This window comes from Clupea harengus, chromosome 10, assembly GCF_900700415.2.
Source record: "Clupea harengus chromosome 10, Ch_v2.0.2, whole genome shotgun sequence".
Lineage (NCBI taxonomy): Eukaryota > Metazoa > Chordata > Actinopteri > Clupeiformes > Clupeidae > Clupea > Clupea harengus.
In genome coordinates, this window is record NC_045161.1 from 18,006,989 (window position 1) to 18,033,492 (window position 26,504).

Sequence of the window (26,504 nt, forward strand, 5' to 3'; positions counted from 1 at the left end):
GTTTCTTTTCTGGACTGATTCTTCTAATGCTAGGAACTTTTTTTATTTCTTTGTATGCACACAGCACCGGCAGACTTACGAGACCTTTAAATACTTCCCATTGCATGTGGTTCAGTGGCAGAATATTCCTCAATATTCCATAAACGTGAAACCTATTCTGAAACTTTGCACTTTGAAAAAAGAGCTTGGTAAAGATTCCTGTGTGATATATGAATGCTGCTTTATGAACAGGATGAACAGGAGAAGTTTTTGTCAGTCATATATGCATGCAAGGGAATGCTTAAATGAATAACGTATATTTTTTGTAACTGTATATACCTCCTACATTTGTACATTAAAACATTGTTCTTAAATGGTCTCTGCCATTTTTTAATGTCCAAAAGAACACATTTCAGCGTGGACAAAAACTCCATGTGTAAAAGGTTGTGCATTCCAGTTTTATTTTTTTTTATATCAAATATTCCCATAATCAAACTCTGATGTACAAATTAAAACGCGGTTTTAACATGCATTAACAGAATTGACACTTCAGAACCTTCAGACTTCCAGCATACACGAGGATGCTCAAAGCTGAAGAACTAAAGCATTGAATAAAAACCCGTATCGGTCTCCACCCCCTCCCCTAACCCTTCACCCGATTAAAAAAAAAAAATCCAGGACCCACCGGAACCCTTGGGAGAACTACAGGCGCGAGAGGGGCATACAAAAACAAAAGAATAAAGACAAGGAGTAGAGAGGCAACCGATTTCGGGCTTTAGCGCTTTTGTTGTGACCGTCTGCCGTCTCACCAGAGTTCAGCGGGTCAGCAGTTTCGGCTTGTCCATAGTCTCCCCCGAGCCTTACTGGGCACGGCAGCTCGGGGAGGAACTGCTAGTCCTTGGCACACTATTTGAACTTGGCTCAGACAGACGAGAGCTTTCGGCGCTGCAGTCGACGCAGGCTAGGCTCTGAGCAGGCGATAAGAACGCAGCAGGTGAGGGGTGTCTCTCTGTGAAAAAGGGGAAATGTTATGTGCGTGCGTGGGTGGGTGCGTGTGTGTCAGAGGAAAAAATAAAAACGATAATGTGCCTTTTTGTCAAGGCACAGCAGTAGTGAACTCTGAGCTTTGAAACGAAATCTACTGTCAGCCATCAGAAAGCCACGGATGGGCAACCAAAGGAAAATACAAAAATAAAGTCTGACGATTTTCATTGGTGGATATATATATATATATATAAAAAAAAGAAGATATCCATCTAACGTGCCGAAGGTCACGGGAAGCAATATTAATAATGTATTTGCAGTGTAGGATGAAGAACAAGAAAGTGCTTTCTGTCAGGGAGGGTGAAGGGACAAGCGTCTTGGTTGCAGTCAACACACAACTGTTTTTGCGACTCGGTGGAGAGGTTGTATAGAGCTATAGGCCTCCATATAGCTCGAAAGGCAATGCAGGCCACGGTAACCACGGTAACCGTCCTCTAAAGCTTGTCCAATACAAATCAGAAACCATTCCGACTTGCTTAAATGGTGAGCCCTGCCGAATAGCTGCTTGTCCAGGAGCTTTTTACACTCATGGTGATTGTTATGGGGGGAGGTGATTCGGTGTTCCAGTATAAACGCCACTGTATGATACCCTGAATACGAGGTAACTCACACATACATTCACTGATACACATGCGACAGCGAGGCAGCAAGAGAAGGGGACAACAAACAAAAACACATTCACTGGTAAGAGGCAGACACAGGGACACGCTTTTCAAACGAGGTTCATTACAGCACAAGATCAATTCGACTTTTTCCTTCAACAGCTACTCCCTTCCAGAGGATTCATGAGTTCAATTAGTCAAGACAAAACCTGTTCAATGTTGTTCATTCTGGGGAGAGCACATACATCGTTTATTGTATGTCCTTGCACTGAACACTTGAAAGTCATGGAGATAAAGCGAAGTACTAGCCTACTGTTTGTCAAAGCAACAACAACATGACCGTCACCCTCTCCTGGAGAGAAGGAAAAGGTAACTTGTTTCTTTCGGCAAGTGCTAATGACTCACGATCGTTGGCACCCAACAGTCTGTGGCAGTCTGTTCTTCTAATGCTAATCTTGTACTAGGTAATCATGTTTCTACAAAGTGTGACCAGCTAGGTGGTGGGTGTGTGTGTGTGTGTGTGTATTGTGGTGTGTGTGTGTGTGTGTGTGTGTGTTAGAGTATGCGTAGGTTAGGGAGGCCCACAGACGGGTGGTGTTCTGGGGTAAAGGCACTTGAGGACTCGGTGGATAGCACTCGGGGTGGATGCTTGAGGCCTTGTCTACCCTCTCCCTACTGCGCAGTATAAGGCAGAAAACAAACAAATAAATACAAAATAAAGAAATAAACGTCAAGTAAGCTGTAAAAAGTAAATCAATTGGCAAATTCACCACCCCTGAATAACACACAAAAGTTAAAGCTCATGGCATTGTGTGTGTGTGTGTGTGTGTGTGCACATGCACACTTGTGAACTCTGATATGACTACCACTTGTCCTCCTCAGTACAAAATCTCATCTCTACATTGGCCAGGGAATGCCCTGTGCGATGAGTGTGTGTGTGTGTGTGTGTGTGTGCGCGTGTCTGTGCGATGAGAACTGGAGGCTTGTTGATGTCTAAGATGAAGTCACAAGAACATGAAGTCATGAAGCACAGCATGAAAAGCAGATCCTTCTTTGTGTATGTACGTGGAAGTGAGTGTGTGTGTGTGTGTGTGTGTGTGGTTTGCTGCATGTAGAGTGTCTACTGTGATGATCCATCCAGAGCGACTGGAACACGTGGTTTGGTTGCTGTGTGAAGAGAAGCGAAGCGGGTGGGATGACGGGTACCTAAACTGACATCCATGTTTCTGCTCTCCTAATAGAAGCACTCGGACCAATTCTACTCCCTTTGCCAAGCCAATGCAAGGCATGCGAGATGCAAAACCTCCCTCTCTTGTTCCACCGACAGTGCAAGGCATGAAAACAGAAAAAGAAAACCTTTCAATGACCGAATCAAGCCATTCCATCCATGGAGAAAAAAAAAAAAAAAAAACTCAAACTTGAGGGGGGAAAAAAGAAAGTCAATCCAGCGGAAGTCCATGTCGCTGCTCGTCATTCTGGAAGGTTCTCTCCAACACTTTGAGCTCCAGCACTGGTGGGAAATATGGGGGAACGGGACAATAACGGCATAGTTCAATCAGTCTCAGGATCTTCTAGTGTGTTGGGAACTCATTTTTTTTTGCTTATTTCTACTCCTGACCTAACTGTAAGGGGGACTTCTTGCATCGCTTTCTGTTGTTTTGCTATGCGACGGGTATAGTTGTGTTGGTGTCGTTGCTATGCGACGCGTATAGTTGTGTTGGTGTCTTTGCTATGCGACGCGTAGAGTTGTGTTGGTGTCGTTGCTATGCGACGCGTAGAGTTGTGTTGGTGTCGTTGCTATGCGACGCGTAGAGTTGTGTTGGTGTCGTTGCTTGGGTACTCCGGTGAGCGGTAGAGCTACAAGGCCAGTCCTGTGAAACATCTGCTGCTTTCTAAGAGGGGTGGAAACCAAACTACGCAGAGAGCAACTGGCAAGGGCTTCAAAACCACACTGAGATCAGTAAAGAAAATAAAAGATATATATATGTGTGTGGCCACCCATTCCTATTTGCTGCCTTTCTTTTGACCATAAAGTGCATTAAACAAATACCAGGTTGAAAAAAGGAAAAAAAACAACAACAAAAAACAACAAAAGGCTTTGCTATATTGTTGGACTTTTGCAAGACACCAGTTAAGTCCCCCCCCCCCCCCCCCCCCCCCCCCCTATAGAAAGGGACTAAGCAGCACCTCATGACTTTTGAACAGACACTCAAAGGAGCGTTTATAAAATATGATTTTTTTTTTTTTACATCGGAAATGACCCGTGACATATCTTTACATTATTGTGAATAGGATCTGCTTAATTCCATTGGCAAATGTGTTTTTAAAAAGAAGAAGCCCCTCAACAGCACGGTTTCATCCTGTAGTTCTAGTGTGAGATTTAAAAAGACAGAAGAAGGAACAAAAGCTGATTCATTCATTGGTGTTCTACTGAACGCTTTTTGCTTGAGAAAAAAAAAACAACTTGGTAGTACACAAATGGCCAGGTATAGTGATTGGTGATTAGTCTGATCCAGCACAGCATTGTGTCTGTTGGTGTTGACCGCTTTGGGTCCAAATCCCCAGCATCACTGGGTCCAAATCTCCAGCATCACCGGGGAAACAGAATTTCAGTGTTCTGATTGGCTGTGTCGCTTTGTCTGCTTTCTCCTTTTTTTTTCTTTTTTTTCTTTTTTCCCCCGCCTGCTGCTGGTGGTCAAGCGCAGTCTTTTGATTGGCTACTTGAAGCCACAATGTCTCTCCATTGGAGGGATTGTTTATGCTTCTTTTCTTTACCTTTTTATGCTTTTGAAAAAATAAACACACCCCCAAACGCTCAGGAAAACAGTTAGGGGTCGACATCCTCTAAATCACTCTTCGAGTCACCCAACATCATAGGAGACTCCGAGCCCTGCGGAAATAAAGAGAAAAACACACTTGGTTATGAAGCGAGTCCAACCTAAACACTTAGTTATGAAGCGAGTCCAACCTAATTGTGTCTGTTATTTCGATGTATCAACCAACGGTGAATAAAGGCATCATAGATATATGTAGTACTTCTAATCAGGCTCTTCTAAGATGACTGTGAAGCCCCTGCAGATGTACCTGTCTGAGGCTGCTTCGGTCCGGGTTGTCATTGGCTGGGCTGCCATCGGAGCCATTACTGCTGCCCGACTGCTCCTTCTCATTCAGGAGTGCCGTGGCGTAGGCCAGCGTGTCCTGCACAAACACACACACACACACACACACACACACACACACACACACACACACACACACACACACACACACACACACACACACACACACACACACACACACATTAACAAGGAGCATGGCACACACAGTGACACATCCACACCATGGGAAAAGAAACACTTTGCTAAATATGTAACAAAATATATTTACAAACATTGCAGACACATTTGTAGATGGAAAGTTGATTTGCATGCAGAGGGGACAGTATTGAGGTCCAGAGGGGACAGTATTGAGGTCCAAGACTGACTGACCTGTGCAGAAATGGTGCGCTGGAAGGTTTTGGCAGTGGAGGTCTCGTTGGAGACGTTACTCTGAGGGGTCCAGTAGTGCTCAGACATCTGCAGAAACACAACAGGAGAAAGAGGAAACCATCAGGACAAGCGATGGCCATCACTGCAGAAGAATGGAATCTTCGTAGCCATTGGCGCATGTCGGCGTGTAAAGCAAGAGACTACCGGACATGTTCCTCGTCTGACCTTTTTCTGCAGCCACTGGACCGCCCAGCTCCAGTGACCTGACAGCTCCTTGAAATATTCTTTTGCAGGAGCACACCTAAAACACAAACATACGCACACACAGTAAAACACACACACACACACAGTATAACGCGCAGACGCGGACACACACACACACAGTTAAATGCACACGCACGCACACACACACACAGTAAAACACACACACACACAGTATAACGCGCACACACACACACAGTTAAACGCACACACACACACACACACACACACACACACACACACACACACACACAGTATAACGCGCAGACGCGGACACACACACAGTAAAACACTGTTGATACTATGAAATACAGTAATGCAATGGTGTATCTGATGATGTGCATCATACTGCTTACTTCTGGGCCAGAGTAATCAGGAACTTGACACACTGGTAACAGTTAAAACGCACACAGACACACAGTAAAACACACACACACACACACACACTCATACTGCTTACTTCTGGGCCAGAGTAATCAGGAACTTGACACACTGGTAGCAGCGGCTGCTGTCCACGCTGTTGCTCTGATGCATCAGCGCTGCGAGGAGGAGAAAACAGGGGAACAGGGGCATGCTGGGACATCAGTCACACTTGGTCGACTACTTCACACACGTTGAAGGAGTCCAGGGAGCTTTTGTTAATTAAGCAAATTATTATAATTTAATTTAATTTATATAATTAAGCCATTTGGAGCTTTATGTTCCTAGCTTATGAAATGTGTGAAATTGGTATTCTACAAATTCAGAAGTGAAAAGCATCTTAGAGGCAAGGAAGTCATTTAAAGATACAAGTTCTTCTACGTACCCAGCAGCCCTTTCTCAGACTCGAATGCAAACTTCAGTCTTCGGGCCTGTAAAGGATCCTCCACCATCTGAGAAGCATGACCAATATAGAACACTGCATTTATCTGATCATACATGCACACAAGGTCATAGTACACCAAAAAGACCCCCCAAGAAAAGAAATTACCATTATAAACATGTACATATATATTCATGTAGGTTTAATCACTGTCTATCATCGGTGCTTGTATTGTAAGGTGCAGACATGGTAGCCTGGATACCAGACCGAACTTAGCCCCGCCCACACATTTTTTGGTTGGGAAGTTCGGTCTGGCATTACTCCATTGAGGAGAAATTATCTGCGGACAGACATTGCCGTACCAATCAAATTGTCCTTCCTACGGGATCCGGTAAAAGTTTAATGTATCAGCTGGCCCCATGGTCTACGTTATGGTCATACTACGTTGCTCTGATTGGTTCTAGATATATCCAATTGAGCGAAGAGGCATTTTTTTTCCTGGTTCGGTTCAAACACGCCCCATAATCACAGCCCATTGGAGCGGTATCAGACTCATATTCTGACTAGAATTATGAGTATGACATCGTCAGGCTACAGACATGGCACCTTATAGCTGAGTGTTAGAATGAAGCAGCACTGACCAGGATCTCCAGAAGCATCTGGAAGACATTCTTGAGCTCGTGAGGAGGGGCCGTCTCCAGCTGGTTCTGGAATCACAGAAAAAAAACACACTGCACTCAGACACGACCAATCAATCAAGTGATGACTGCTAACAGAACAGCCTCTGGACTAATGGCATGAGATGAGGTGTATTCAGTGGCCTGTGATGACTGCGTACAGAACAGCCTCTGATCTAATGGCATGAGAGATGAGTTGTACTCAGTGGCCGGCGTACCTTGAGAAGCTGCAGCACGCCCAGAGAGAAAGGCTCATTGCAGAAGCAGCAATATGTGATCATATCGATGAGGGAGGACAGGGGACCGGACAGCTCCCGCATGGCAAACATCACCTAGACACACGCGCACACACACACACACACGCGCGCATGCACACGCACACACACGTGCACACACACACAATGAAGGAGAGATATGTAAACTCAGATTATAATTTGATTCAACCTCTACAAAGTATTTAGTATCAGATCAAACAAGCAGTCATAATATCAGTTATCCTTTTGCAGTTCCTCAAGTACATATTTTTCTCTTTAATATGGGTTTGGGTGTGTTGGTGTGAGAGGCAGGTGTGGTTACCTCCAACAGGTACGGTTGTCCCTCAGGTTTGAAGAGTAGAGTGTTGATGTCTGGGTGGAGGGGGAGGAGGGGGGAAGAACTGGGGCAATTGGGCGAGGTATACTTAAACACACCTGGCGCTGAAAGATAAGAGAGACCCTGTTAAAACACACACACACTTTCCCCACCACATGACTACACACATGTCTTTGTAAACCATATTATGGCATTCTATCACCTGATGGTTTAACAACAAAAATAACAAAGCAACGCAGTGAAATTCACACACACACACACACACACACACACACACACACACACACACACACACACACACACACACACACACACACACACACACACACACACACACACACACACACACTTAAACACAAAGCTGAACTAAGCACTGGGTCAACCTCAGCACTGAGGCCTGCTTCCCCTCCCCTGGCCCTCTGGAGCTCAACAGCACTCACCTCCCCTGGCCCTCAACACCACTCACCTCCCCTGGCCCTTAACACCACTCACCTCCCCTGGCCCTCTGGCCCTCAACACCACTCACCTCCCCTGGCCCTCTGGAGCCCAACACCACTCACCTCCCCTGGCCCTCTGGAGCCAAACACCACTCACCTCCCCTGGCCCTTAACACCACTCACCTCCCCTGGCCCTTAACACCACTCACCTCCCCTGGCCCTTAACACCACTCACCGTCGGTTCTGTGGGAGTCCAGGTCCGTGTGCAGCACCACCAGGGCGAGTGTGTTGTGCAGGTGCAGGAACTCGCGGGCCTGGGCCGAACTCCAGCGCCGGTTCTGTCAGACAGAACAGGGTTACAGTTCACACGCCTCTTATTACAATTCACACGCCTCTTATCACACGCCTCTTATCGTTACAGTTCACACGCCTCTTATCACTAGGGATGGGTATCGTTTGGTTTTTATCCGATACCGGTACATAACCGATACTTTTAAAACGATACCGGTGCCTAAACGGTGCCGGAACCGATACTTTTATAAAAAATTTAAAAATGTTTACGATTGACGACATTTAAGAAAGGCTTTATTGCCAAATATATGAACTGTTTAAAGTAGATTATATATATAAATAAATACAAAACACCTTTTAACTTAAAACTTAAATAATATATGAACTGTTAACAAAAGTTTAGACTATACTTAAATAAATACAAAACACACACACACACACACACACACACACACACACACACACACACACACACACACACACACACACACACACACACACACACACACACACACACACACACACACACACACTCTGTACACACACTACAGCTTCAATACTTCAAGCAATTCTTTTGTTCAATTAAATTTTTTTTCTTCAAATTGAACAATATATTAACTGTTTAAAGTATATTATAAATATAAATACATACAAAACACTTGGCTTCAAACTTTTTAACTTCAAACTATGAACATTATATTAACTGTAAACAACAGTTTATAGTATACTTAAATAAATATAAATAAATACAAAAAACAGCTTCAAACTTCTTTTGCAAAAATATGAGCATATTTGCCTTTGGAGTCAAAAATGTATTATTTTGTTTGCATTTATTTCATGAAATTTTACCATTTTATGATTAGTTTATACCTATCTTTTCTATCTTGTTTATAGTTAATCTTGTTACTTGAACACACTGAGTACTAGAAAATGTGTACTGCCCCTTTAAGAGACTACCGTAGGTTAAGTATAGCTGTCATCTCCGTTTATTTTTCAGTCTTCGGTTGCTGATCTGCCGTTGACTCTTTGCCTTCTCTCCACTCTTTTCACGCAATTGTTTTGTTGCATTTGCTGCACGTCGCGATGTTTTAATATTTTGGTGCGAAATACAGCCACACTTTTGACCGTTTACCTTTCGGTATTTTCTCTGTTAAAAGGTTGATGGCTAGTTCTGTTTGTGCTTGCTCTGTGAAATGCTGCATGCTCTTCACTGTCATAAGACTGTTGCTATGAAAACACCAATGAGCGTGAGCGACACAGGACAAAGTTTACATTGGGAGCTGGGGCAGTTTTACAATTAGCCCCGCGGAATCTGCCTAGCAACCGTTTTCAATTGGCTCAGGCACCGAAATGAAGCACCGAAATCTGCGTTGCATTTCGGTCCGGGTAGGTACCGGTTGTATTGGAACCGGTTCCATATTGGTACCGGTTCTCGGTACCCAACCCTACTTATCACACGCCTCTTATCGTTACAGTTCACACGCCTCTAATCACACGCCTCTTATCGTTACAGTTCACACGCCTCTTATCACACGCCTCTTATCACACGCCTCTTATCATTACAGTTCACACGCCTCTTATCACACGCCTCTTATCGTTACAGTTCACACGCCTCTTATCACACGCCTCTTATGACACGCCTCTTATCACACGCCTCTTATCGTTTCAGTTCACACGCCTCTTATCACACGCCTCTTATCGTTACAGTTCACACGCCTCTTATCACACGCCTCTTATCACACGCCTCTTATCGTTACAGTTCACACGCCTCTTATCACACGCCTCTTATGACACGCCTCTTATCACACGCCTCTTATCGTTTCAGTTCACACGCCTCTTATCACACGCCTCTTATCGTTACAGTTCACACGCCTGTTATCGTTACCCAGCACTTACCCAGGTGAGACAGACACACACAGTACAAAGCTACACACTACAGTGGACTACACTACTATACTGTAAGTAATAGGAATGGGCAAAAATACATCAAAATGTAGTTTGATATAAGACAAATTACAGACATGAATTTAGTCACTTTTCTGTCAGTTTTTGTTGAGCAGCTCCTGTCGCCTGGACTATAAATTGGCCTTTACACTGAATCAGAGAAGACAAAGGAGACATCTTTCACTTGCCAAGTGTCTTTAACAACAATACTGAACACTATACTACTTTGGTACACATTACACAACCAATTTTATAGTAGAAATGACAAAATACTATTTTGTACTTCAGATCCATATTTTAAATCCATGCATCAGAAGAGCTGCCCATCCCTGCATGTGCTGCTGGGAGATAACTGTGCTGAGAGACCTCACTGAGATAACTGTGCTGAGAGACCTCACTGCGATAACTGTGCTGAGAGACCTCACTGTGATAACTGTGCTGAGAGACCTCACTGTGATAACTGTGCTGAGAGGAAACTGTGATAACTGTGCTGAGAGGACACACTGTGAGATAACTGTGCTGAGAGACCTCACTGGGAGATAACTGTGCTGAGGCCACACTGTGAGATGACTGCACCACACTGTGAGATAACTGTGCTGAGAGGCCACTGGGAGATAACTGTGCTGAGACCTCACTGTGATAACTGTGCTGAGAGACCTCACTGAGAGATAACTGCACCACACTGTGATAACTGTGCTGAAAGACCTCACTGGGAGATAACTGTGCTGAGAGACCTCACTGTGTGATAACTGTGCTGAGAGACCTCACTGAGATAACTGTGCTGAGAGGACACTGTGTGATAACTGTGCTGAGAGACCTCACTGAGATAACTGTGCTGAGAGGACACTGGGAGATAACTGTGCTGAGAGACCTCACTGAGATAACTGTGCTGAGAGACCTCACTGTGATAACTGTGCTGAGAGGACACTGTGTGATAACTGCGCTGAGAGGACCTCACTGTGATAACTGTGCTGAGACCTCACTGTGTGATAACTGTGCTGAGAGACCTCACTGTGTGATAACTGTGCTGAGAGGCCACATTGGGAGATAACTGTGCTGAGAGACCTCACTGTGAGGTAACTGTGCTGAGAGGACACACTGTGATAACTGTGCTGAGAGACCTCACTGTGAGATAACTGTGCTGAGAGGACACACTGTGAGATAACTGTGTGTCGTGTTCCTCGTCTCTGGAGCGCCCCCTACTGTACCTGGTTGTTCTGGCGGTTGGGTCCAAGCAGGAAGATGAGCACACGCCGGTAGGCAGCATGTTTTAGCAGCAGCTGACAGGGTTCACAGCCCTGCACACACACAAACACACACACACACACAGATCTAATTAACCAAACTAGGAGTTAAACCTTCAATCAAACTAGGGTATTCAGGCACTCCTGTGCCAAATGAGTCACCACCAGTTTTTACAGAATTTACATTTGATCTTAGTTGAATGAAGAAAACCTCAACATTGTATTGTTCTAGCACTTTCCAAGAAGGCATTTGCGTCATCCAAACAGTGTGGTTCGAGAGCAGAAGTCTTACCCTTTGGGCAAAGGTGCTGAAGAGGGAGAAGTACTGGGAGCAGTTCTTGCAGTTCTCCGGCACGTCCTTGTCCAGGAGGGAGAGCAGCATGTCCAGCAGGCAGTCCAGGCCTGGGTCCTTGAAGTGCAGGGCGCTCTCCAGCGTCTTCTCCAGGAGGTTGGCCACCACCACACGCACCTCACGCACACTGCTCTCCAGCAGGCAGATCCTGGGAGGATCACACACACACACACACACACACACACACACACACACACACACACACACACACACACACACACACACACATCAAATAAAAACTACATAATTTGTGCATTCAAGCTGACAATCGTTTCAATGTTATATGAGCAATGGCTGAACAGGACTGTTACTAGGAGTGAGAGTGAGTGTGTAGAGAGAGTGAGCTTGAGAGTGAGTGTGAGTGTGCAGAGAGACCATCTGCAGTAACAGGATCACGAGAGTGAGTGTGAGAGTGAGAGTGAGAGTGCAGAGAGACCATCTGCAGTAACAGGATCACTAGAGTGAGTGTGAGAGTGAGTGTGAGCGTGAGTGTGAAGAGAGATCATGGCAGTAACAGGATCACTAGAGTGAGAGTGAGAGTGAGCGTGAGCGTGAGCGTTCAGAGAGACCATCTGCAGTCGCCAGCTCCAGAGTGGAAAAACCACAGCTGCTACTATTGTTTCAATCCTCCGGGTGGAATTGCTGCTGTTGCTGTTGTGAAGGCCACCCAGTAAGACAGCAGGAGCGTGTTTGTGTGCATGTGAGTCTGTGTGCGAGTGAGTGTGTGTGTGTGTGTGTGTGTGTGTGTGTGTGTGTGTGTGTGTGTGTGTGTGTGAGTGTGTGTGCGAGTGTGTGTGCGAGTGAGTGTGTGTGAGTGGGGGGTCAGGCTCGTAAAAATCCCTCCTCCACATTCCCTGGCCTTGACACAGGCATGGCGTGATCGGAGGGCAGCCCCAACATTCGATCTCCATAAGCCTATCAGAAAACAAGGAGCAACAGACATCCCCCCCCCCAGACCCCCACCACCTCCACGTGTCCCTGGTGACATGTTGCCTGGTTGGGATTTAATTGTCAGGTAGGGATGCACGATATTGAATTTAAGCCGATATCCGACATGCCGTTATTTATAAGCTCATTTTGGCCGATTGCCGATGCCGATACCGATATATACACCTTTGCGTTTTAATTATTGAAAAGTCTCTGCTGTACTAGAATTAATCTGTTATTATGATAGGGTATTGCTGTAGATACGGGACATTAAAAACTTGATGTGTATCATTTTAGAAATAGACATTCACTCATGAAAACTATTGAAATGATTTCAAATATGGCAGATTTATTTATATTTTCACGTCACAATGTTCATACTTGAACAGTACCTCCTTGAACTTGAACAACTACACTCTGGAAATGCAACTTGGCTAACTTGGCAAGCTAACGTTGGTTACCTGACTTACAGTTTAATAACATCCCTTCTAGGATTTCTAGACTAATCTATGTAACGTTATTGCCAAGTTAGCTATATAAATTCCATATATGCAAAAGTAAGTACAGATAGCGTGGGCTCGTGACATAACGTTTCACATCCCGTCAAATGAGATCATCAACTTCGCTGGTGTCACGTAGCATGCAAGCTAACTAGCTAGTGTTGTCTAGCTAACTAGCAACTTATTAACTTCTATTAGCGCGCGACAGGTAATGTTGCAAAGCGTTGCACGCGGGTGGTCTGCATCTATGCATGCAACCTACATTACGGCCAAGCTGTCGTCTCCACTTCCATCTCCTGAAAAGTTTCCTGACAAATAGCATGTCAACCTCCTCTGATACTGTGAAGTAGCCTGCTGCCACACAGCCGACGTGTTGAATTACGTTGTTGGCGCTCATAGTAACCAAAACATTTTCTTCCCGTGCGCATAATTTGAACGTCACCTTATCGGCCAGGTACATCGGCAGAAATGTTCATATCTGCAGATGCCGTGTGTGTGTGTGTGTGTGTGTGTGTGTGTGTGTGTGTGTGCGCTTCTATAAGACTGCTCTCAAAGCTATCTTGACATCTTGTAACAGAGACAAAAGTGTGACAAACGTTGCCCATCGTGTTGTGTCACGTCACAGCGATGGCTTCTATGTAACACAGAACTAAACTGGAGCGCGTCGTGTCACGTCACAGCGATGGCTTCTATGTGACACAGAACTAAACTGGAGCGCATCTGCTGTGACGCCAGCACAGCACAGCAGCACGGAGGAATGTTCCAGAAAAGCGCCACTCACTTGATGATCTCCCGGCCCTCTGGCCCCACCAGGTACTGCACCATCCACTGGCACGCCTCGCTGCTCTTGGACAGCAGCACCTCCACCGTGGCGATCCACTCCTCCGTGTCCGACCTGCGGGGCAGAGGAGCAAGTGTGGGTCAGTGCCAACCTCCAGGATGCCCCTCTTTACCGGGCAAGAGGAGCAAGGATGGGTCAGTGCCAACCTCCAGGATGCCCCTCTTTACCGGGCAAGAGGAGCGAGTATGGATCAGTGCCAACCTCCAGGATGCCCCTCTTTACCGGGCAAGAGGAGCAAGGATGGGTCAGTGCCAACCTCCAGGATGCCCCTCTTTACCGGGCAAGAGGAGCAAGTGTGGGTCAGTGCCAACCTCCAGGATGCCCCTCTTTACCGGGCAAGAGGAGCGAGTATGGATCAGTGCCAACCTCCAGGAGGTCCCTCTTTACCGGCCAGCAGCACACACACACACACACACACACACACACACACACACACACACCCTCATCGCCTCAACACTCCACAGTGCTGCCATCGACGTTTGTTTGGATGCTGTAGCTACCTGAGTTTCTTCTTGGTGCGCAGGTAGGTGTGGAGGAGGAACTGGACCGCCAGCTGCAGGCTGCCCGTCGCCATGGCCTGGTATGAAGGGTGTTTCAGCTTGGTCTGCGGGCGAGAGAGTGATGGCGTGACGTTAACAGTGATAATGCGCTGAGACAATAACAAACACATTAATAAAGAAGCCAATAAGTGGAGGAGCGGCGGGCGGCCTCTTACGGCGTTGACGGAGGCCAGGGACAGGGTGAAGTTGAAGTAGTCGGGGTTGTAGACGTCTCGGTTCTTCATGAACCTCAGGTTCTCATCCCTCACCATCTGTTAGCAGCGCACACAGGACAAAGTCTTAGATTTGCAGACAATATAGCCACTGTGAAGCGTGAGATTAATGCCACCGAATTCTCTTGCATTCTCAGACTGAGATAAATAGCTGCGGATAAGCTAATAAGTATTAATGTGAGTGATACCAGGGCGACTGCGTTGAGCGGTGAAGTACCTGGTAGATCCAAGCGGGCATCTTCTCCACAAACAGTCCCTTCTTCTCTCCCTTCCTCACCAGGCGAGTCAGGAGGGTCAGGCGGTCGTTGTTGGCCCTGGGGGGCCGTGGGGAGGACTGGGGAGAGATCTCGGGGGACGAGGGGGCCGACCTGGGGGAAAAATAGCATTCATGTTGTTACAAAAAAACTATAGGAAACGCATCAATTCAGCCAGTGTATCGCCTAAAGTTCAATAGCAGCTGAACACAAGCGGTATTTATGTTGTTATGTTTGATGTGGATCATCTGAAGCGGACACTATATGCTTGGAGGTGAAGTTGCAATCCATGCACCACAACAGGAAGTGATGCAGGGCACTCACAGGGAGAGGTCCTCGGCTTCCTGTCTCATGACGCTGACTCTGCTCTTCTTGGGCAGGACCGGGGAGTTCTGGTCCGAGATGCGCTGGTAGAAGAGCATGTAGGCGTTCCAGTAGCGCCTGCGCACGTCCGGGTACGGGTTAGCTGCAGGGGACAAGCACAGCGCTGGAGTGACCACAGGCCTGCTGCCTTCTTTATACAAACACTCATCTATCTAGAATAGAAGATGGTCCATTAGAGATGAACACAATGAACTGCTAGAAAGGATTCATGTTGAGGAGGTCTGTAGCTCTTGTAATAAGTCCATGGGGAAAGGCTCTTGGTTATGCCTCACTGTTTTAAGATGCAGGGAGAACGAGAGAGAAGGCAGACTTACACTGGTCATACACTTTGGGCCGGTACTCCCCTCCAAAGCACTCGTACTCCAGGGTCTCGTCATTCATGTCAAACTCCTCCACCACGTTATCGTTGAACTTGTACCAGCGACCTCGAGCACAGCCCCTAACGGTCGACACAGAGAGCAGAGGAGAAAGAAGAGAGAGAGAGACAGATCAGGAGACGGAGGAGGGGAAAGTACCAGAAGAAGGAGTGGAGCAGGAGTTGGTAGTGGGGGTAGGCCCAAAAGTGGAGCTCAGGCTGGCTGAGAGTTTCCGTCCACATTCCTGCATTCATCAGATGCCTGCTTGTTTTTTCCCCCTCTTTTAGCAGTTTTAAAGAGTGGTGTGGCGTGCTAGACATCTGGAGCTGGTTTGATGGTTTAAGTGTTGCAAACCTTCCATAAAAACAGCATCCAAGATTAGGGTGGTACCCCTTAACACACACGGCCTACATAAAGATGCTTTTTGAGAGGGGGGGGGGGGGGAGCAGGCCAAGCAGGGGTATAAAAATAAAAATAAAAAAAACTCACCTGCGTTCCACTCCCTCCCCCATCCTTTCTTTACCTTAACTGATAAATTGTATTCTTAGTCAAGTTAAATATATAATAACAGTTCAGTGACAGACGAACTGAAAATACTTTTTTAATTTAATTTAATTTAATTTAATTTAATGTCACCAAAAGATCTGCCTGTGCTTGAAGAGAGCCGTGTGGTACGATAAATCCTGCTGTTTGACGACCATAACAATGTCTCATGGCTAGTCATGGCTAGTAACTGGTAAGCTAGTAACTGGTTGAGCATTGGCCTGTGTACAGTACAGAACCACTCATCGCGGTCATTCACAGATTCTAAAACACCAATCTGGCCGTGAGCCGGTCAGGAGTGTGCCGCGTGTCGAGCTAAGAGGCCGGTGTGAGGCTCACCGGCGGTCCTTGATGAAAGAGTAGTAGTGGCCGGCGTGGGCCTGACCGCTGTGCACCACCACGCCCACCAGCTCGTAGTTCTCCGAGATGGTGACCTTCTTCCGCGGAGACGAGCCGCCTGAGGCCTCGCCACCGCGGCCGTTCTCGCCGTGGTCCGCGCTGGAGTCCTGCCGGGCCATGCCGGACACGGTGTACGGCTCCATGTTCAACACCCAAGGGAACTGGAGGCAGAAACAGAGAGAGACAGAGAGAGAGAGAGAGAGGGGGACACCCACAATTAAAACAACTCGTACTACGATGAACAACACAGAAGTTGCTAGAAGCCTTTGAAGTAATTTGAATCATTTCAAATAATCGAAGGGAATTCCTGTTTTTTGAGAAACTAGGTGACAGCGCTGTGGAAACCCTCTAGAGTGTGAGCAGCATACACAGCCTGAGGTGTGTGTGTGTGTGTGTGTGTGAGTGTGTGTGTGTGTGTGAGCAGCAGACACAGCCTGAGGTGTGAGTGTGTTTGTCATGAGTGTGGGGTAGAACAGGACGTCCCCTCCTTACCCGGATCTGCTCGTCGTACTTGATGGAGCGCCCACTCTCCCAGTGTGTGTGTGTGTGTGTGTGTGTGTGTGTGTGTGTGTGTGTGTGTGTGTGTGTGAGCTCCCCTCCTTACCCGGATCTGCTCGTCGTACTTGATGGAGCGCCCACTCTCCCAGTGTGTGTGTGTGTGTGTGTGTGTGAGCTCCCCTCCTTACCCGGATCTGCTCGTCGTACTTGATGGAGCGCCCACTCTCCCAGTGTGTGTGTGTGTGTGTGTGTGTGTGTGTGTGTGTGTGTGTGTGTGTGTGTGTGTGTGTGTGTGTGTGTGTGTGTGTGTGTGTGTGTGTGCGCTCCCCTCCTTACCCGGATCTGCTCGTCGTACTTGATGGAGCGCCCACTCTCCCAGTCGAAGCCGAAGCGCATCAGGTGGATGACCAGCACGTTGGGCAGGGATTTAATGCAGGTGCGCTTCACCGTGGTTCTCTGGGACAGGAAATAGAATGTCAGCAATGCTCTTCACACCAGGCCTGCAGGCCAAGACCCATACATAACATAATACACAGACAGACAGACAGACAGACAGACAGACAGACAAACATAGTCAGACAGAGACACAGTCAGACAGACAGACAGACAGACAGACACAGACAGACAGAGAGACAGACAGACAGACAGACTCATGCTCGCTAGGGTGACCAGATGTCATCAGCAGCCGTAGACCCATACATAAATAGACACAGACAGACGACAGACAGACAGACAGACAGAGACAGACAGACAGACAGAGACACACACACACACACACTCATGCTCTCTAGGGTGACCAGGTGTCCCGCATCCTGACATCCATGATAATGTCTCGTATTTCTATTGGTCATTTGGATTTGAATGGTCAGATATAAGAACACACGGATGCGTTCTCTTACCCGCTGGCCGCGCATGTCGTTGCGTTACACTTTCTACTCTCTTTAATAGCGCTACGTCAAAAGCAGCACCCTGGCTCATACAAATGCAACATAACCAAGCTTTTCTAAAAGCCTGGCTTTCATCCAATGGCTGAGAAGAGATCAGTATAGGCCGTTATCAAGAGGCTGCGACGGCCGTCAATCAACCTGAGCAGAAGTGGGGCAGGTGACCTCGTCTGCTACGTCACAACGACCAAATGTACAGTTTGCAGATAAGGTCAAAGCCACAAGGTGGCCTCATGGCTCATCATATCTTTCATATAGGGTTAGAGTTATATCATATCTTTCATATAGGGTTAGAGTTTTATCATATCTTTCATATAGGGTTAGAGTTTTATCATATCTTTTATATAGGTTTATATCATATCTTTCATATAGGGTTAGAGTTATATCATATCTTTCATATAGGTTTATATCATATCTTTCATATAGGGTTAGGGTTACATCATATCTTTCATATAGGTTTATATCATATCTTTCATATAGGTTTAGGGTTTTATCATATCTTTCATATAGGGTTAGGGTTATATCATATCTTTCATATAGGTTTAGAGTTATATCATATCTTTCATATAGGGTTAGGGTTATATCATATCTTTCATATAGGGTTAGGGTTTTATCATATCTTTCATATAGGGTTAGAGTTATATCATATCTTTCATAGAGCGAAAGCTGTAGCCTGTATCTTTTATGGCCTAACTGGTGCACTGTGGAATCTCTAGAAGACAAAGTGTAGGTGTTTACGAGCCAAAAGGCAGAATACAAATGCTTTGTTCCCAGTCCAACACTGTCCCACACACACTTCCAACACTGTCCCACACACACTTCCAACTCGTCCCACACACACACTTCCAACTCGTCCCACACACACTTCCAACTCGTCCCACACACACTTCCAACTCCTCCCACACACACTTCCAACTCGTCCCACACACACTTCCAACTCGTCCCACACACACTTCCAACTCGTCCCACACACACTTCCAACTCGTCCCACATTTGGTCGGTTTGCACCTAGTCACCCACTCTAATGCTCACACATGTACATAAAAACACAAAACACACACACACACACACACACACACACACACACACACACACACACACACACACACACACACACACACACACAAACACAGACACACACACCCACACTCCCACACCCACACTCCCACACCCACACTCCCACACACACCCAAACACCTAAGCAGAGGTGCAGTACCTTCTCTTTGCACTTCTCGCAGTAGTAGGCGTTGCTGCCCTCCAGCACCTCCCCCCTGACGAACTGGTCCAGAGAGATCTCCAGGCTCTGGCAGGACGTCACACCCAGGTTCAGCGCCATGAACGTCTCCTCCCGCTCATACCTGCCGAGGGTTAGGGTTAGGGTTAGCACCCAGGCGTCAGCAGCATTGGCACCTCTACAGGCCCAGATACACACACTAATCTACTGTATGATGAATGACAATGACTGCTAGATACTTCATTATCATTCATCATATCTGAACAGATATTACAACCATTACAATACTGGACTATCTATACGACAGAATACCTAATAGAGTATCTAAACTGTGTCAAAACACTGAATGATTAATACTCCGAGACCACAGAGCCCCAAGATGGCCACTCTTAATCTCACCTGTGGGGGCAGTCTTTGCAGATCTTCTGGTCAGAGAAAATGCCCTGGAAGGTGTTCTTGAAGATCTGCTCTCGTCCAATTTTCTGAAAAAAATAAAAATAAAATAAAGGATTCTGACAGGATTCACTGTAGATAAGATGTCAGCTTTAATTACATTTGTGCTAGTATTGGTCTCTGTTTAGTAGAGGCGAAATGCACGGTGTCATCACAAGAACATTGTAACATGGACTTCAACATAACTGTACATAACTACACAGATGGACAACTAAAGCCAATCAGTAGCTCAATTGGTGTGTGACTCAGGACAGTGGGGTGTGTGTGTGTGTGTGTGTGTGTGTGTGTGTGTGTGTGTGTGTGTGTGTGTGTGTGTGTGTGTGTGTGTGTGTGTGTGTGTGTGTGTTACCTTCAGGTGCTCGTCCAGCTGGTCCACCAGACTGGTGAAGAACTCGTAGGCGTCCTGCTGTTCTCGCACAAAGAGCTCCTTATTCCACATCTTAAAGATCTAGAACATCAACGCAAGACTCAGATTCAGATTTAATACAGACAAGCGGTACCTGCACAGGCAGACTGTGTAGTTTATTGTGAAAGAGCCTATGGGATCATTTATGTCACGTGTTCTTCACACAGTACCTTCCAGAAGTTTTCAGGAACGTAGTACTGCAGTTTGCTCTCCATCAGGTGTCCAAAGAGAGACTGGACCTGACAGAACACACTCTCCTCCGGGTTCTCTGTGTCATCCTCGATTGACAAGAACGCCTGCAGACACACACGCACACGCACACGCACACGAAAAGAGGCAACATTAGACTATTGTGCATCAACAGAGTGGAGTGGGATAAGGCTAATTTATACTACATAAACGGAACGATTTCTTTCAGTAAACTTCAAGGTGTTCAGCTTTGTGATTTTTCACCCTTTTCCTTCCAATTAAGATAATACTTCCTTGGGCAGCCCGGACCAGTCCAACAGTCACCAGTGCTATGCCACGCCAAGAGCATGTAGGCTGGAAGAGGGGTGTGTGTGTGTGTGTGTGTGTGTGTGTGTGTGTGTGTGTGTGTTACCTCCGGCAGCCCAGACCAGTCAAACAGTCACCAGTGCTGTGCTACGCTACGCCAAGAGCATGTAGGCTGGAACACTTTTGAGGGGAGAGTTCTGCGGTGTGGTGGGGTTAGGGGTACCTCCGGCAGAGGGGTGGGTGTGTGTGTGTGGGTGTGTGTGTGTGTGTGTGTGTGTGTGTGTGGTACCTCCGGCAGGGGTGTGTGTGTGTGTGTGTGTGTGTGTGTGTGTGTGTGTGTGTGCGGTGTGGTACCTCCGGCAGGCCAGGCTGCATGTAGAGCTGCTGGAAGACGGCGTTCATGTAGCAGGTGGCCCCGCCGTTCTTCAGGCCCACGAAGCCCGACACAGAGCGACTCTCCACAGGAGGCAGGTACTGAACACACACACACACACACACACACACACACACACACACACACACACACACACACACACACACGCTCACACACACACACACAGACACACACAGAGAAAATGAAGAACCCCGCCAGCAATACTCAAAGGGACAACAACAGGCCCTGTACAACTGAAACAGATGGGGACAGGAGATACAGAACAGAAGCAAGACAGAGAGAAAGAAACAGAGCAAGAGAGAGAGAGAGAGAGAGAAGCAGAGCAAGAGAGAGAGAGAGAGAGAGAGAGAGAGAGAGAGAGAGAGAAGCAGAGAGAGAGACAGAGAAAGAAACAGAGTGAGAAAGAAACAGAGTGAGAGAGAAAGAAACAGAGCGAGAGAGAGAAAGAAACAGAGTGAGAAAGAGAGAGAGACAGAGAAAGAAACAGAAGAAGAAAGCGAGAGAGAGAGAGACAGAGAAAGAAACAGAGCGAGAGCGAGAGAAAGAAACAGAGCGAGCGAGAGAGAGACAGAGAAAGAAACAGAGTGAGAGAGAGAGAGAGAGAGAGAGACAGAAAGAAACAGAGCGAGCTAACGAGAGAGAGAGAGAAAGAAACAGAGCAAGAAAGAGGGAGAGGGAGAGAGAGACAGAGAAAGAAACAGAGCGAGAAAGAGAGAGAGGGACAGAGAAAGAAACAGAGCAAGAAAGAGAAAGAGAGAGAGAGAGACAGAGAAAGAAACAGAGCGAGAAAGAGAGAGAGAGACAGAGCGAGAAAGAGAGAGACAGAGAGAGAGACAGAGCGAGAAAGAGAGAGAGAGAGAGACAGAGAAAGAAACAGAGCGAGAAAGACAGAGAAAGAAACAGAGCGAGAAAGAGAGAGAGAGAGAGAGAGAAAGAAACAGAGCGAGAAAGAGAGAGAAAGAAACAGAGCGAGCGAGAGAGAGAGAGAGAGAGAGAGAGAGAGACAGAGAAAGAAACAGAGCGAGAAAGAAAGAGAGAGAGACAGAGAAAGAAACAGAGAGAGAAAGAGAGAGAGGAAGAGAGAGAGACAGAGTGAGAAAGAGGGAAGGCGAGAGCGAGAGGGCCTCTTACATCGAACTCCTTGGTGAGTGAGGGGTCGGACTGGTGGTGCATGGAGAGCAGCTCGCGGGTGATGAGCTGCAGGTTGGTGATGGAGCTGTCGGCCAGCATCACCAGCACCTCGTACGCCGCCAGCCGACTGCTCACCGTGCTGCACCTGGGAGACAGGAGAGAGGAGAGAGGATGGTGGGTCCATTAAGACATCACACAAACATGCAGTTGGAGTGCGCTGATGCTGTTAGTGTATAATCTGAGTGTTATGTGTTTGGGGTATGAGGTGATGTTGTTAATCTGAGTGTTATGTGTTTGGGGTATGAGGTGGCTGATGTTGTTAATCTGAGTGTTATGTGTTTGGGGTATGAGGTGATGTTGTTAATCTGAGTGCTATGTGTTTGAGGTATGAGGTGATGTTGTTAATCTGAGTGTTATGTGTTTGGGGTATGAGGTGATGATGTTAGTGTATAATCTGAGTGTTATGTGTTTGGGGTATGAGGTGATGTTGTTAATCTGAGTGTTATGTGTTTGGGGTGGCTGATGATGTTAGTGTATAATCTGTGTGTTATGTGTTTGGAGTGATGATGTTAGTGTATAATCTGAGTGTTATGTGTTTGGGGTATGAGGTGATGTTGTTAATCTGAGTGTTATGTGTTTGGGGTATGAGGTGATGTTGTTAGTGTATAATCTGAGTGTTATGTGTTTGGCGTATGAGGTGATGTTGTTAATCTGTGTGTTATGTGTTTGGGGTATGAGGTGATGTTGTTAATCTGTGTGTTATGTGTTTGGGGTATGAGGGGATGTTAGTGTATAATCTGTGTGTTATGTGTTTGAGGTATGAGGTGATGTTAGTGTATAATCTGAGTGTTATGTGTTTGGGGTATGAGGTGATGATGTTAATCAGAGTGTTATGTGTTTGGGGTATGAGGTGATGTTGTTAGTGTATAATCTGTGTGTTATGTGTTTGGGGTATGAGGTGATGTTGTATAATCTGAGTGTTATGTGTTTGGGGTATGAGGTGATGATGTTGTTAATCTGAGTGTTATGTGTTTGGGGTGATGATGTTGTTAATCGGAGTGTTATGTGTTTGGGGTGATGATGTTGTTAATCTGAGTGTTATGTGTTTGGGGTATGAGGTGGCTGATGTTGTTAATCTGAGTGTTATGTGTTTGGGGTATGAGGTGGCTGATGTTGTTAATCTGAGTGTTATGTGTTTGGGGTATGAGGTGATGTTGTTAATCTGAGTGTTATGTGTTTGAGGTATGAGGTTGTTAGTGTATAATCTGAGTGTTAATTCCTCCAGTGTCTACCCAGACAGGATGTAAAGACACTTCAATCAGAGCTGCATGGGTTTGGGTTTCATGCCAACTCCATGTCCTGGATTACAGATCTCCTGAACTGAGTGATGACGCCTGTGTGTACACACCCAGAGAGGTGTGCGGGTGTGGGTGTGTGTGTGTGTGTGTGTGTGTGTGTGTGTGCACATTTCTCACTTTGGGTGGAAGTCATGGCTGGGGGCGGAGGAGCTGGTGGGGTTGTTGCTGTTCAGGATGATGCGGGACGCTCGGAACAGGAAGTCGTCCAGCAGCTGCTGGATGAGGGAGGAGCCTGGAGATGGAACATGGAGAACATATAACACAGCAGGAGAACAGCTCACATGTGCTCACACACACACACACACACACCTGGAGCCTGGAGATGGAACATGGAGAACATATAACACAGCAGGAGAACAGCTCCTCCCACATCTGTGATGTGTTCAGCATGAATGCCTGTGAGTGACTGAAATTGTGTGTGTGCAAGAGTGTGTGTGTGTGCAAGTGTGTGTATAAGCACATGTGTGTGTGCAAGTGTGTGTGAGCACGTTTGTGAGCACGTGTGTGTGTGTGTGTGTGAGCACATGTGTGTGTGTATGTGAGCACATGTGTGTGTGCAAGTGTGTGTGTGAGCACATGTGTGTGTGTGTGTGTGTGTGTGAGCACATGTGTGTGTTCCCCTCCCCTCCAGTCGTACCCAGCTGCTCCTTCTCGTTGCCACAGAGTGAGAGCAGTGTCTTGATAAGGCGGAGGTGTGTGAGCATGTGTGTGTGTGTGTGTGTGAGCACATGTGTGTGTGTCGTACCCAGCTGCTCCTTCTCGTTGCCACAGAGTGAGAGCAGGGTCTTGATGAGGCGGAGGTGTTTGTGTGTGTGTGTGTGTGTGTGAGCATGTGTGTGTGTGTGTCGTACCCAGCTGCTCCTTCTCGTTGCCACAGAGCGAGAGCAGCGTCTTGATGAGGCGGAGGTGTCCGGCCAGCAGGATGTTGTCGGCCTCGCTGGTCTCCAGCTCCGCCGTCCATGTGGGCTCAAAGTTGTCCAGCCAGCTGATCTCGTCCTCCAGCATGGCCGCCGGGCTGATCTGAAGCTGCTCCATCTCTGTGGCTGCGCGCGCACACACACACACACACACACACACACACACACACACACACACACACACACACACACACACAGACAGAACACACACACGCACACACACACGTATTTCATGTCACATGCCGACAACGTTTTAGAACTGAAACAAATCCCAGTCTGTCCACTTCTTAAATGTGTTTGTTTTACTTAATAAATACCTGGGGAACACTGAAATGCCAATAAATAAATAAATGGAAGGTGAAAGAGTTAGGTCTGTTTGCGTCCTTCAGTATGAGGTCATTAGGGTCTATCTGAGCAACCCCAACCCTGACCCTAGAAGTAAGACGGACGGATGGGAGAGAGAGGGAGGGAGAGAGGGAGATCACCAGTGGCACTTACTGGTCAGGTCATCCAGGAGTTGGCATCGCAGGTCAAAATACTCAGTGCACTGAGACAGCAACCTGCAAGAGGACACAGAGACAGTTATGAACCTCTCTAAAGCAGGAGGAGGAGGAGGAGGAGGAGGAGGGAGGAGGAGGACACCAGCCATACTTTAAATGCAGCAGTGGAAATGAAGCAGGCGAGTTCATAATCTCTGATTAGGGCTGACAAAAACAACCAGATGTCATCCTGATAATTAACGTCTGTTGTTGGTATACATTCTTTCTGTAGGCATGCACGTTTGTGCGTGTTTGTTTGTGTTTGTTTGTATGTGCGTGTACATATACATGTGAAAGTAGTTATGGGTTGCATTGTTCGTGGCTTGACTGTTCTCTCCCTTGTACGTGGCTTTGGACAAAAGTGTCTGCTAAATGACTAAATGTAATGTAAATGCGCACACACACACACACACACCATGAGGAAATGAGCAGTCCCAATGAGGATAAAAGGCGTCTGCTAAATTACTAAATGTAAATGTATGAGGGCACTTACACTTACTGCATGAATATGTACATGCCTCTCTAAGATATTTAGTTGTGTGTCTCTGTGTGTCTCTGTGTTTGTGTGTGTGTCTATGGTGTGTGTGTGTGTGTATGTGTCTCTCTGTGTGTGTATGTGTGTCTCTGCGTGTGTATGTGTCTCTGTGTGTGTGTATGTATCTCTCTGTGTGTGTATGTGTGTCTGTGTGTGTGTATGTATGTGTGTGTGGGTGTGTGTGTGTATGATGTGTGTGTGTGTGTGTCTATGGTGTGTGTGTGTGTGTGTGTGTGTATGTATGTATGTATGTATGCTTGTGGATGGTGTGCATGCTTGTCTATGGTCTGTGTGTGTGTGTGTGTGTGTGTGTGTGTGTGTGTGTGTGTGTGTGTGTGTGTACCTCTGGTTGATGCCCCTCATGATGCTGGTGGGGGACCAGAGGGGCAGCTGGGCGGTCAGCACCACCTTCAGCAGGAACAGGTTGGGCTTCTGCAGCTCGGGGTAGGCCGACGCGTCCGTCTGGCTCAGAGTGTACAGCTGGTCACAGGCCACACGCCGGATCTGATGCACACAACATCACACACATCATGTCCATTCATCTGCACATGATGTGTGTGTGTGTGTGTGTGTGTGTGTGTGTGTGTCTATGATGTGTCAGCTGGTCACAGGCCACACGCCGGATCTGATGCACACACACACAACATGACACACATGTCCATTCATCTGCACACGTCATCTATGTGTTTCAGTAGCTCAACTGCTAACTGATGCTAACACCACCCAGATTCACAGGCCTGATACCCGTGGACCTCCTGAGGAACATGTACAGTGGGGAAAATAAGTATTTGAACCCCTGGCGATTTCGCAAGTTTGACCACTTGCAAAGAAATGTGTGATCTATAATTGTAATAGTAGGTGTATTTTAACAGTGAGAAACAGAATATCAACAAAAAAATCCAGAAAACTGCA

At 46.8% G+C, this 26,504-nt stretch overlaps 1 protein-coding gene across 2 annotated transcripts in view; it reads right to left on the bottom strand.

The window, feature by feature from the left end:
- Positions 1-3,816: 3,816 nt before the first annotated feature.
- usp24 (ubiquitin specific peptidase 24) overlaps positions 3,817-26,504 on the bottom strand; it is a 67,132-nt gene continuing 44,444 nt past the window's right edge. For both annotated transcript variants that reach the window (XM_031574207.2, XM_031574208.2), the window contains 30 exons: positions 25,936-26,096; positions 25,017-25,078; positions 24,453-24,644; positions 23,719-23,833; positions 22,244-22,388; positions 21,073-21,192; positions 20,394-20,519; positions 20,167-20,265; positions 19,764-19,846; positions 19,347-19,488; positions 17,523-17,642; positions 16,629-16,849; positions 15,705-15,829; positions 15,331-15,472; positions 14,970-15,120; positions 14,696-14,791; positions 14,481-14,584; positions 13,921-14,034; positions 11,653-11,860; positions 11,325-11,414; positions 8,117-8,219; positions 7,430-7,548; positions 7,072-7,185; positions 6,818-6,883; positions 6,180-6,246; positions 5,835-5,913; positions 5,339-5,414; positions 5,114-5,200; positions 4,710-4,823; positions 3,817-4,515 (listed from right to left, as the gene is read on the bottom strand). In XM_031574207.2, coding sequence (XP_031430067.1) covers positions 4,453-4,515; positions 4,710-4,823; positions 5,114-5,200; positions 5,339-5,414; positions 5,835-5,913; positions 6,180-6,246; positions 6,818-6,883; positions 7,072-7,185; positions 7,430-7,548; positions 8,117-8,219; positions 11,325-11,414; positions 11,653-11,860; positions 13,921-14,034; positions 14,481-14,584; positions 14,696-14,791; positions 14,970-15,120; positions 15,331-15,472; positions 15,705-15,829; positions 16,629-16,849; positions 17,523-17,642; positions 19,347-19,488; positions 19,764-19,846; positions 20,167-20,265; positions 20,394-20,519; positions 21,073-21,192; positions 22,244-22,388; positions 23,719-23,833; positions 24,453-24,644; positions 25,017-25,078; positions 25,936-26,096 — 3,504 coding nt within the window. In that variant the 3' untranslated portion in view covers positions 3,817-4,452. The remainder of the gene's footprint in view (positions 4,516-4,709; positions 4,824-5,113; positions 5,201-5,338; positions 5,415-5,834; positions 5,914-6,179; positions 6,247-6,817; positions 6,884-7,071; positions 7,186-7,429; positions 7,549-8,116; positions 8,220-11,324; positions 11,415-11,652; positions 11,861-13,920; positions 14,035-14,480; positions 14,585-14,695; positions 14,792-14,969; positions 15,121-15,330; positions 15,473-15,704; positions 15,830-16,628; positions 16,850-17,522; positions 17,643-19,346; positions 19,489-19,763; positions 19,847-20,166; positions 20,266-20,393; positions 20,520-21,072; positions 21,193-22,243; positions 22,389-23,718; positions 23,834-24,452; positions 24,645-25,016; positions 25,079-25,935; positions 26,097-26,504) is intronic.